At 39.2% G+C, this 12902-nt stretch overlaps 1 protein-coding gene across 1 annotated transcript; it reads right to left on the reverse strand.

The window, feature by feature from the left end:
• Nucleotides 1-133: 133 nt before the first annotated feature.
• LOC115231195 (peritrophin-1) lies at nucleotides 134-11372 on the reverse strand. The gene is made up of 4 exons (XM_029801268.2): nucleotides 11086-11372; nucleotides 7213-7426; nucleotides 1130-1275; nucleotides 134-283 (listed from the first exon to the last, which is right to left on the reverse strand). Exons 1-4 carry the CDS (start codon nucleotides 11138-11140, stop codon nucleotides 201-203), a joined length of 498 nt encoding a protein of 165 aa, XP_029657128.1. The 5' UTR covers nucleotides 11141-11372; the 3' UTR covers nucleotides 134-200.
• Between the last annotated feature and the right edge of the window lie 1530 nt (nucleotides 11373-12902).

A 12902-nucleotide genomic window follows, 5' to 3' on the forward strand; every position in this document is an offset into this window, starting at 1 on the left:
AATGATGATGATCATGATGATGATGATGATAATTATAATAATAATAATAATAATAATAATAATGATGATGATGATGATGATGATGATATTGATGATAAATATTTTTAGAATAGATTAAAATGAAAACACCGTATTAAATTTGATTCTTGATTTTATTGTTTCAAGCAGATATTTTCAAAGGACTTCGGTGGTTCATTGCATTATTTAACTCCTTTAGTTCCACAAGGTGGTGCAATCAAATTTGGCCAATCACAAGCTTCTTTCGTTGGATCGAAAAATAAAGCTGTGCGGAGACAACAAAAAAAAAAAAAAGAAAAAAGAAAGAAAACTGTAAAGTGATGAAGTCTGACGTGTGTAAGAAAGTGAAGAGATAAAACCTACGCCTTACCTCCCTGGGCATGGATACATTGAAACTCCGACGTCTGGCAGCAGACTTGGCAGACACCCATAAAATTACCAACCATCTTACAAACAATAACTCTGAGCACCTTTTCAAACTCCACCCGTCTAACACCCATGGACATATTTACAAAGTCAGAAAACAGCACAGCTCCTTCCATGACTACCCAAACAGACCCACGGGTTGGAGGGTTTTTGCCTGAGTGCTGCAAAGGGGTCGTCCAACAGGAATAACAGGGAATCACTAACAAATGGTGGATGCAGCAAAGCACTGTTACTGCCCATTCCCCCCTAACTACTACTACTACTACTACTTCTACCGCCATCACCACCACCACTACTACAACCATCACCACCGCTACTACTACCACTACTACTACAACTACCACCACCGCTACTACTACCACTACTACTACAACTACCACCACCACCACCACCGCTACTACTACCACTACTACTACAACTACTACCACCACCACCACCACCGCTACTACTACCACCACTACTACAACTACCACCACCGCTACTACTACAACTACTACCACCACCACCACCGCTATTACTACCATCACTACTACAACTACCACCACCGCTACTACTACCACCACCATCACTACTATTACTACTGCTGCTACTATTACCACTGCTACCACCACCACCACCACCACCACCGCTACTACAACTGGAATAACCAGGAGATTTAATTTGACATTGAAAGGGTTGGACTTACATGCAGGACATTTCACGTAACCATGGAACTTGTCCCGTGAACAGGAATAATAGAATTTACAACTGCGACTGTAGTCAGGGTAGTTACCATCCCATAATCCTGTGCAGTTTGGGGCCGTACCACATGGTGGGTCCACTTTATCAAGGCTGCCAAAAAGAAACAGAAAAAAAAAAGGGATTAAAACAAAAAGAAAACGATGTTATTTTTGTGAAGAAAAAGGGGCAGTGTTTGTTTGTAATGCAGTGGTGGTGGTGGTGGTGGTAGTGGTGGTGGTGGTGGTGGTGGTAGTGGTGGTGGTGGTGGTGGTAGTGGTGGTGGTGGTGTAGTGGTGGTGGTGGTGGTGTGGTAGTGGTGGTGGTGGTGGTGGTAGTGGTGGTGGTGGTGGTAGTGGTGGTGGTGGTGGTGGTGGTAGTGGTGGTGGTGGTGGTGGTAGTGGTGGTGGTGGTAGTGGTAGTGGTAGTGGTGGTGGTGGTAGTGGTGGCGAGCTGGCGGAAACGTTAGCACACCGGGCGAAATGCTAAGCGGTTTTTCGTCTACCATTACATTCTGAGTTCAAATTCCGCTGAGGTCCACTGTGACTTTCATCCTTTCAGGGTCGATTAAATAAGTACCAGTTACGCACTGGGGTCGATATAATCGACTTATTCCGTTTGTCTGTCCTTGTTCGTCCCCTCTCTGTTTAGCCCCTTGGGGGTAGTAAAGAAATAGGTATTTCGTCTGTCTTTACGTTCTGAGTTCAAATTCCACCGAGGTCCACTTTGCCTTTCATCCTTTCGGGGTTGATTAAATAAGTACCAGTTACGCACTGGGGTCAATATAATCGACTTATTCCGTTTGTCTGTCCTTGTTCGTCCCCTCTGTGTTTAGCCCCTTGTGGGTAGTAAAGAAATAGGTGGTGGTGGCAGTGGTGGTTTTGGTGGTGGTGGTGGTGGTGGTGGCGGTGGTGGTTTTGGTGGTGGTGGTGGTGGTGGTGTTGGTGGTGGTGGTCTCCCTTTTTTCTTTTTTTTAAGCTGGAAGAGTAAGACATGAAGGAGATTTGGCTGCTATATCTAGCAAGTTGCATGACCATGTAGAGCTATGGTTCTCAATCATTTTTTTCTCAATGGACCCCTTTTATTCCTATTTTGCTCCACTGGACCCTCATCGCCATTTGATGTTTTAAAAAAATCATATTATTATAAACAACAATTGCAGCGTGGAAGGTGTTTATAAGCCATTCAAAAACACACAAAAACCGTTAGATTCTTTTCAACATTTAAATTTAATTTGCCAAAATATTTTTGCCGCTTTGAGACCACGACCTGTCCATTGACAAAATTCTGTGCTCATCATCATCATCATCATCATTAACATCGTTTAACGTCCGTTCTCCATGCTAGCATGGGTTGGACAGTTCAACTGGGGTCTGGGAAGCCAGAAGGCTGCACCAGGCCCAGTTTGATCTGGCAATGTTTCTACAGCTGCATGCCCTTCCTAACGCCAACCACTCCGTGAGTGTAGTGGGTGCTTTTTACGTGCCACCTGCACAGGTGCCAGGCGAGGCTGGCAACGGCCACGGTCGGATTGGTGTATTTTATGTGCCACCGGCACGGAAGCCAGTCGAGGCGGTGCTGGCATCGGCCACGAGTCGGATAGTGCTTTTTACGTACCACCAGACCAGGGATCCTGGCTGGTTCGATTCGATTTCGATTTCGCTTGCCCCAACATGTCTTCGCAAGCAAAGGGGGTTGGCATGGGTGCCTGTCGTACGGTCGGATTGGTGTATTTTACGTGCCACCGGCACGGAAGCCACAGCACAAAATTCTGAGATGCAGCACAGAATTCTGTCAGTGGACAGGTCGTGGTCTCAAAGTGACCAAAATATTTTGGCAAATTAAATTTAAATGTTGAAAAGAATCTAACGGTTTTTGTGTGTTTTTGAATGGCTTATAAACACCTTCCATGCTGCAATTGTTTTTGTTTCAGCACACGATCTCAGATCAGGACACTTGCTATGCAAGTACATCTCCGTAACATATTATTATATTTTTATAATTATTATACAATGTATTGTAGTACATCATATATTGTATAAAGAAAAATATCTAAATATTTTGTTTTGTAAAAAATATAACCAATTTATTGCACATAAACTTTAATCCCAAAACCATACATGGAACCCTAGGGGTCATACAGAACCCCGCCCCACCACTAATCTAGAGAAAATACTCTGTGTGTGTGTGAAAAGAAGATAGCTTTGACATTCCCTAGTCAGAGCAGTGGTTATCAATCATTTTTTGACTGTGGAACTCCTTAATTCCTATGTTACTCAACTGGACCCTCAGAACCATTCAATGCTTAAAAAAGGGCCCATTATATTTTTATAATTATTATACAATGTATTGTAGTACATCATATATTGTATAAAGAAAAATATCTAAATATTTTGTTTTGTAAAAAATATAACCAATTTATTGCACATAAACTTTAATCCCAAAACCATACATGGAACCCTAGGGGTCATACAGAACCCCGCCCCACCACTAATCTAGAGAAAATACTCTGTGTGTGTGTGAAAAGAAGATAGCTTTGACATTCCCTAGTCAGAGCAGTGGTTATCAATCATTTTTTGACTGTGGAACTCCTTAATTCCTATGTTACTCAACTGGACCCTCAGAACCATTCAATGCTTAAAAAAGGGCCCATTATATTTTTATAATTAAATATTTTTGGGAATTGTATAAAAAAATTTTTTTTTATAGTTTGTGTTTTGTAGAAGTATTTAGCAATTTATGGCAGATAAATTTTAACAACAAAATCTTATGTGGGCCCTCCAAAGATCATGTGGACCCCAGTTGCAAACCGCTGATAGGGGCTCCTCCATCAGTTAATATGTTCAGAAGAGGATATTAGGAGTATAGAATGGAACTATGTGTATCGATGGTGGAAGACAGATGAATCAGTATACATCTTTGGGGACAGGGGCTGTTTGTCAGTTCCTGACCCCTTAACTGAAGATCCTGGTAATTTGGGAAGTTGTTTGAGGCATCAGGCACTTGGGAAGGACCGTGTCATGTATTTGGGATTTTAGAAATAAAACAAGCACTTTATTCTTGTATTCATTTGTTTTTTGTTGTTCATTTTACATCTGTTTTAACCTCCTAGCATGGGTTAGATCAGTAGTCCTCAACCATTTTTGCCTATGGACCACCTTGAACCCTATTTTACTCAGGTGGACCCTCCTAATCATTCTGCTGTTTAAAAAAAACTATGATTTCTTAAAATTAAATATTAGGAATTGCATTAAAAAAATTGTTAAAACATTTTGCATATTTCAGAAATAAAACCAATTTATTCCACAAACTTTCGTAACAAAATCTTATATGGACCCCCAAGGGCCATGTGGACCACCAAGGGCCGTGTGGCCGCCCAAGGGCCATATGGTCGCTCAAGGGCCATATGGCCGCCCATGGGCCATATGGATGCTCAAGGGCCATATGGCCGCCCAAGAGCCATATGGACATCCAAGGGCCATATGGCCGCCCAAGGGCCATATGGACGCCCAAGGGCCATATGGACCCTGGCTGAGACCCACTGGGTTAGATGAATATGTTATTGAGGCATTGTTTTATAGATGGATGCTCTTCCTGCCATTAACCCTTGTCTGCTTTCGAAGCCAGAGATCTTTTACTCAGCTGGACTTTGAAAGTGCAGAGCTACCAGGTGATTTGTTTAAAAGGGAATTGCTTGCACAACATTATTGCTCTTGTTTGAGAAATTTCATACAAAAACATCACAAAATGCAAACAAACACACACACACACACACACACACACCTCAATTGTTCATTCATTTCACGTCTGCCTTTCCATACTAGCATGGGTTAGATGAATACATTATTGAGGTATTGTTTTACAGTCGGGTCCCTTTTCTGTCACTAACCCTTACCTGTTTTCCAAGTAAAGAATCTTTTATTCTTCATGCCTTCCAAGGGTCCCAAAACCAGCTAGTAACTTGTTGACAGGAGTAATGGCAACAATGTCACCACTTGAAGTTTAGGAACTCTTAGAGAAGTCCAAATATAAATGGACTCACAGATATATATGTGAGAACACATACGTGTGTATATAGAAGTAGACAGAAACATATTATTATATATAAATCTTTGTTGGTTCACCAGATGTGATGAATTCTTTTCCGCTCGAGGCACAAGGCCTGAAATTTTGGGAGATGGGGGCAGTCGATTAAATCAACCCCAGGACACAACTGGTACTTAATTTATCGAGCCTGAAAGGATGAAAGACAAAGACACCCTTGGTGGAATTAGAACTCAGAACGTAAAGACAGACGAAATACTGCTAAGTGTTTCACCCGGTGTGCTAACATTTTTGCCAGCTCGCCATCTTACCAGATGTGATAAATTGCAGGATTCAATACAAATGACAGAGAAATACACAAGAGTATTATTATTATAGCAGAAGATACACAAAGATGCTCTCTTTGCCACTTCCTCTCTCCTATTGCTATTACTTTCTCTCACTCCCTCTCAGTCATGGCGATTACTCTCACTACTTCTCATTCACTGAATTACTGTTTTCTCTCCTCTCTCTTCACTTATACTACTCTTTCTCCCACTCCCTCCTGCAAAATTTTGAACAAATATATATATATATATAATCACTATGCTCATTATTATATTAGGTGATATACATACATACATACATACATACATACATACATACATACATACATACATACATACATACATACATACATACATACATACATACATACATACATACATACATACATGCATGCATACATACACACATACATACGTACATATGATGAGCTCAAATGTAATTTCCATCTACAAAATGTCTTTTATATGGTATGTGTTGATTCAGACACTTTCAGTGAGATTGAGCCTTGAAACAATGTTTTTGTAAAGCAAGCTTCTTAACCACACAGCTACATTCACATATTTTAATTTCTTTATTGCCCACAAGGGGCTAAACACAAAGGGAACAAACAAGGACAGACAAAGGGGCTAAGTCGATTATATCGACCCCTGTGCATAACTGGTACTTAATTTATCGACCCTGAAAGAATGAAAGGCTAAGTCGACCTTGGCGGAATTTGAAATCAGAACGTAATGGCAGATGAAATTCCTATTTCTTTACTACCCACAAGGGGCTAAACACAGAGGGGACAAACAAGGACAGACAAATGGATCAAGTCGATTATATCGATCCCAGTGTGTAACTGGTACTTATTTAATCGACCCTGAAAGGATGAAAGGCAAAGTTGACCTCGGCGGAAATACCTATTTCTATTTCTTTATTACCCACAAGGGGCTAAACACAGAGGGGACAAACAAGGACAGATATAGGTATTAAGTCGATTACATCGACCCCAGTGCATAACTGGTACTTATTTAATCGACCCCGAAAGGATGAAAGGCAAAGTCGACCTCGGCGGAAATACCTATTTCTATTTCTTTATTACCCACAAGGGGCTAAGCACAGAGGGGACAAACAAGGACATATATAGGTATTAAGTCGATTACATCGACCCCTGTGCGTAACTGGTACTTATTTAATCGACCCCGAAAGGATGAAAGGCAAAGTCGACCTCGGCGGAAATACCTATTTCTATTTCTTTATTACCCACAAGGGGCTAAGCACAGAGGGGACAAACAAGGACATATATAGGTATTAAGTCGATTACATCGACCCCTGTGCGTAACTGGTACTTATTTAATCGACCCCGAAAGGATGAAAGGCAAAGTCGACCTCGGCGGAAATACCTATTTCTATTTCTTTATTACCCACAAGGGGCTAAGCACAGAGGGGACAAACAAGGACATATATAGGTATTAAGTTGATTACATCGACCCCTGTGCGTAACTGGTACTTATTTAATCGACCCCGAAAGGATGAAAGGCAAAGTCGACCTTGGCGGAATTTGAACTCAGAATGTAACAGCAGACGAAATACCGCTAAGCATTTCACCTGCCGTGCTAACATTTCTGCCAGCTTGCCGCCTTCACACATAACAACAATACATACTCTATATAAAATACATATAAAATATTTACTTACTAATCACAATACATCTGGAGCTTATTTACCACAAGATCATGAGGACAGGTTATGTTTACAGTTTTACCATCTTTGCAGCGATAGAACCATCTGCATCCTCCGATGTATAAACCATTCTGCTTGTTTATACAAAGGGTACTCTGGTTACCCTTCTCAGGAGAGACTGTTGCTTGATTCTGCTCAGGTAAACGTGTGGTGAAACTGGTGCTTCGAGCTGAAGTTTTGTACAAAACAATTTGGGTAAAATTAAAATGTTTCTTTGAATATTAAGGGGAAAAAAGAAAAATGTTATCAGTGAGAGAAAATTTAAAAGAATTGTCTGAAATATCAATTTCAAATGTTGGTACAAGACCAGAAATTTTAAGGGAAGAGAAAGCTGATTACAGCAACCCCAGTACTCAACTGGTACTTCTTGACCCTGAAAGTCCAAATATTTGAATATTAAGGGGAAAAATGAAAAATGTTATCAGTGAGAGAAAATTTAAAAGAATTGTCTGAAATATCAATTTCAAATGTTGGTACAAGACCAGAAATTTTAAGGGAAGAGAAAGCTGATTACAGCAACCCCAGTACTCAACTGGTACTTCTTGACCCTGAAAGTCCAAATATTTGAATATTAAGGGGAAAAATGAAAAATGTTATCAGTGAGAGAAAATTTAAAAGAATTGTCTGAAATATCAATTTCAAATGTTAGTACAAGACCAGAAATTTTAAGGGAAGAGAAAGCTGATTACAGCAACCCCAGTACTCAACTGGTACTTCTTGACCCTGAAAGTCCAAATATTTGAATATTAAGGGGAAAAAAGAAAAATGTTATCAGTGAGAGAAAATTTAAAAGAATTGTCTGAAATATCAATTTCAAATGTTGGTACAAGACCAGAAATTTTAAGGGAAGAGAAAGCTGATTACAGCAACTCCAGTATTCAACTGGTACTTCTTGACCCTGAAAGTCCAAATATAGGTAAATATATATATATAATGTTCCTTCTCAAGCCCTGCCAGGCTCATAAGGGCCGGTTTCCCGGTTTCAGTGGCGTAGGAATTCCCCACCTGGACGGGACGCCAGTCCATTGTAGAAATACTTATACTCGCCATCATTTTTCGCATTTTTATTGCATTTTTTGCTCGGTTTATATAAGGGAAGTAACTCTCTAAAAATGCTTATATAGTTATTTCCCTTACAAACCCGAGCAACGCCGGGCGATACTACTAGTATATATATAAATAGAAAATTTCTATTTGTAAATCTCTTAACAAGAGACATTCAGTAGCAGTACTCTAGAGTAAAGATTATTTGGCCAACATAACATGGCAGTCCTGGTTTAGGACGAATGTTACTGTAATTTAGCCCCAGTAAAAATTGTCTCCAGCTGGCTATATGACATACTCTCTGTCTCCTTATATTTTCAAACAAGGAAGTTTACCATCCCTGTGCTGAGTGGGGACACTAAACTCCCTTGTTCGAAAATATAAGGAGACAGATAGTGTGTTGTATAACCAGCTGGAGATGATGTTTTCTGGAGCTAAATAACAGTAACATTCGTCCTAACCAGGACTGCCACGTTATGTTGGCCAAATAATCTTTACTATGTGTGTGTGTGTGTGTGTGTGTGTTTGTGTGAGTGAACAAATGAAAAACAGAATTTGAATCAAACTGTTTTGATCCATTCATATATACATATATATAGGGAGAGTTTACGAAAAAAACAAAAGACGACGACAGGTGGTGTACAAAACAAACAGATGTATTAGTATAACGCTCAGGAATAGAAAAAGTCTTTTACATTTCGAGCCTAGGCTCTTCTACAGAAAGGGACACAGAAAAAAACAAGGAGAGAAAAAAATGTGTGTAGTGGCTAATGATCTATATAATATATATATATATTAAATTCAACTTACGTTGAAAGTCAACAAACAAATCTTGCTTTAGAAGTATTGAGGTGTATTGAAAGATACAGATAAGGAAATAATTTTATTCTCAAACGCAGGATAATGCTAATAATATAGGAACGAACAGGATAAACCATCCATATTTTTTAGAAAAATCTGTCGGCAGCCAGCCATGAAATTCGAACTCACATCCCTGTGATTACGCGTCAATTGTTTACTATTAAGCTAAACTGCCCGAATGACAAATTCTTCTGCAAATTTAGGATATATAAATCTAGCTTTATAAGATGCTATTGTACGTTAAATTCAACTTACGTTGAAAGTCATATATGTTTCCAGTGATTAATTAGATTAATTAGATTAATTAGTAAGCGGTGCTGAATTTTACAATCAGTAAATAACAATAATATTTAATAAGCTTAAAGCTTGTAAGTGATCACTGAGCATTGACTAAGGTAAATTGTCTAATTTTGGGGACAGATAAGCCCTCAATGGGAAAAGTAAGGTGTGGGTTTGAGTCCCATGCATACGACAAACCCTACTTTTTCCGTCAAGGGCTTATCTGCCCCAATATTAGACTATTTACCTATGTGGAGGCGCGTGGCTTAGTGGTTAGGGTGTTGGACTCATGATCGTAAGGTTGTGGTTTCGATTCCTGGACTGGGCAACGCGTTGTGTTCTTGAGCAAAACACTTCATTTCACATTGCTCCAGTCCACTCAGCTGGCAAAAAGGAGTCATCCAGTGACAGACCAGCTTCCCATCCTGCTTGGGCTCATGATCATAAGATTGTGGTTTCAATTCCTAGACTGGGCAATGCACTGTGTTCTTGAGCAAGACACTTCATTTCACATTGCTCCAGTTCACTCGGCTGGCAAGTATAAGTATTTCTACAATGGACCGGCGTCCCGTCCAGGTGGGGAATTTCTACGCCACTGAAACCGGGAAACCGGCCCTTATGAGCCTGGCATGGCTCGAGAAGGAACATTATATATATATATATATATATATATATATTTACCTTAGTCTACACACAGTGTTTGTTTATAAGCCTTAAGCTTATAAAATATTATCATTTATATATATACACACATATATATATATATATATATATATATTATATATATATATATATATATATATACAATTCATAAATGAGGGCAAAGGAAAACAATTCTAATGCCAAATATGGTAATAATGGAATGTTTTAGAAATTTCTTTCGACCTTTTTTCGAGTAGCATGCATATTGTGAAAAAATTATATGGTTAATGGACAATATGTCCAATTTTTCAGCATATCTGGCATTAGAAATTTTTTCCCTTGCCCTCATTTATGAATTGTTTATAAATTTAAACGTTAAAGGTATTTTTTAATATGCTGGCCATTGATAAAATTTTTTTCGAGAAAATATTTCTTTTTTTTTCGAAAAGAATTTTATCCTCACATTTGATATATATATATATATATAATCTCAGAAGTATTTTTTGGGTCTCAGCAGGAAGTCCTTTCGTTGCCAATTTACTTATTGCCTTCTGCCTGTCCTGAGTATTTTCTCATAGCATGTGCCTGATGTAATCTTAAGTTCTCAATTTATATCGAAATTATTAAAGAGTTTTCATGAGATTACAAAAAAAACAGGAGCAACAAAAAAAAACCCCATTCTTTTATAAGATACTATTTTATACAAAACTACCCCCAAATCTTCTTAACCCTTTAGTGTTTAAACCGGCTGTATCCAGCCCAAATATTCTACACATTTTATGCTCAAACTGGCCAGAACCAACATCTCACACCTATCCTGCAATGTTATTCTAAAAATAAGCAATTACATCTTTCCTGTCTTGAAGCTACAAAATATTATCAGATAAATTTTTTTAAATGTGAATAAATAAGGATTATTTTTGACAAATTAATATGAATGCTAAAGGGTTAAACTGTAAAAATTATTGCAAAAAATAAAAGAAAAATCCAAAATGTCCTTACCGAAAATGCAACTGAAGAAAATTCCCAAAGTTAAAATGACAACTGGAACTTTCATGGTTCTTTTATGGCAGAAAATTCCGATGAAATATATTCTTCTAATTACTGGAACCGTCCCCTTAGAACTCCTTGCAATAACGCGCTACCATCAATAGTGTTAACATCCAATCTATGATATTTCTCTGTTTACAATTTTCCCTGAAACAGCATTCCTGGATGCGGATTAAAATAAATTCCTTGGGGTAGATTAACACAGGAATGGTAATCTCTTTAAACATACACAGTTGGTAAAGTTAATTAACCTCAGGTTGAACTTATTAAGGTGTAGTTTCAATGTCACAGAGAAAGACGGAGGAAAAGGAAAAAAATGTAATCTTTCTTTAAATATTTGTAGAAAAACATTTACTCTTCTACTCTTACTCTTTTACTTGTTTCAGTCATTTGACTGCGGCCATGCTGGAGCACCGCCTTTAATCGAAGAAATCGACCCCAGGACTTATTCTTTGTAAGCCCAGTACTTATTCTATCGGTCTCTTTTGCCGAACCGCTAAGTGACGGGGACGTAAACACACCAGCATCGGTTGTCAAGCAATGCTAGGGGGACAAACACAGACACACAACACACACACACACACACACACACATATATATATATATATACATATATACGACAGGCTTCTTTCAGTTTCCGTCTACCAAATCCACTCACAAGGCATTGGTCGGCCCGGGGCTATAGCAGAAGACACTTGCCCAAGATGCCACGCAGTGGGATTGAACCCGGAACCATGTGGTTGGTTAGCAAGCTACTTACCACACAGCCACTCCTGCACCTGGTTTTGTTTTTTGTTTTTTTTATCATATAAAATATTTTATCTTTTACCTGTTTCTGTCATTGGACTGTGGCCATGCTGGGGCACTGCCTTGAAGAGGTTTTAGATGAGCAAATCAACTCCAGTACTTTTTTTAAGCCTAGTATTTATTCTATCAGTCTCTTTTGTTGAACCACTAAGTTACGGGGACATAATCATATACATAGGCGCAGGAGTGGCTGTGTGGTAAGTAGCTTGCTAACCAACCACATGGTTCTGGGTTCAGTCCCACTGCGTGGCATCTTGGGCAAGTGTCTTCTGCTATAGCCCCGGGCCAACCAATGGACTGTGGCCATGCTGGGGCACTGCCTTGAAGAGGTTTTAGATGAGCGAATCAACCCCAGTACTTTTTTTAAGCCTAGTATTTATTCTATCAGTCTCTTTTGTTGAACCGCTAATGTTACGGGGACATAAACAAACCAACACTGGTTGTCGAGCGGTGGTGGGGGACAACCACAAACACAAAGACACATATATAAATATGATAGGCTTCTTTCAGTTTCTGCCTACCAAATCCATTCACAGGGCTTTTGTCAGTCCAAGACTACAGGTGAAGACACTTGCCCAAGGTAGCATGCAGTGGAACTGAACCTGGAACCATGTGGTTGGGAAGCAAGCTTTTTACCACATAGTCACACTTGATTTCTTTATCTTTTACTTATTTCAATCATTGGACTTTTTCAAGTTTGGTATATTTTTATCAATCTCTTTACTGAACCACTAAGTCACACTCACGTAAGGAAACCAGCATTGGTTGTCAAGTGGTAAAGTGGGACACACGTACATCTATATAAATATATATAGGCACAGGAGTGGCTGTGTGGTAAGTAGCTTGCTAACCAACCACATGGTTCTGGGTTCAGTCGCACTGCGTGGCATCTTGGGCAAGTGTCTTCTGCTATAGCCCCAGGCCGACCAATGCCTTGTGAGTGGATTTGGTAGACAGAAACT

This window comes from Octopus sinensis, unplaced genomic scaffold (genome assembly GCF_006345805.1).
Source record: "Octopus sinensis unplaced genomic scaffold, ASM634580v1 Contig17760, whole genome shotgun sequence".
In the NCBI taxonomy this organism is placed as follows: Eukaryota; Metazoa; Mollusca; class Cephalopoda; order Octopoda; family Octopodidae; genus Octopus; species Octopus sinensis.

Coding starts and splice junctions, on each gene's coding strand:
- LOC115231195 (XM_029801268.2), bottom strand. CDS start 11,140: ATGAAAGTTCCAGTTGTCATTTTAACTTTGGGAATTTTCTTCAGTTGC. Junction 7,427..11,085: donor TTTCTTCAGTTGCATTTTCG/GTAAGGACATTT, acceptor ACAAAACTTCAG/CTCGAAGCACCAGTTTCACC. Junction 284..1,129: donor TTACGTGAAATGTCCTGCAT/GTAAGTCCAACC, acceptor GTCTCCGCACAG/CTTTATTTTTCGATCCAACG.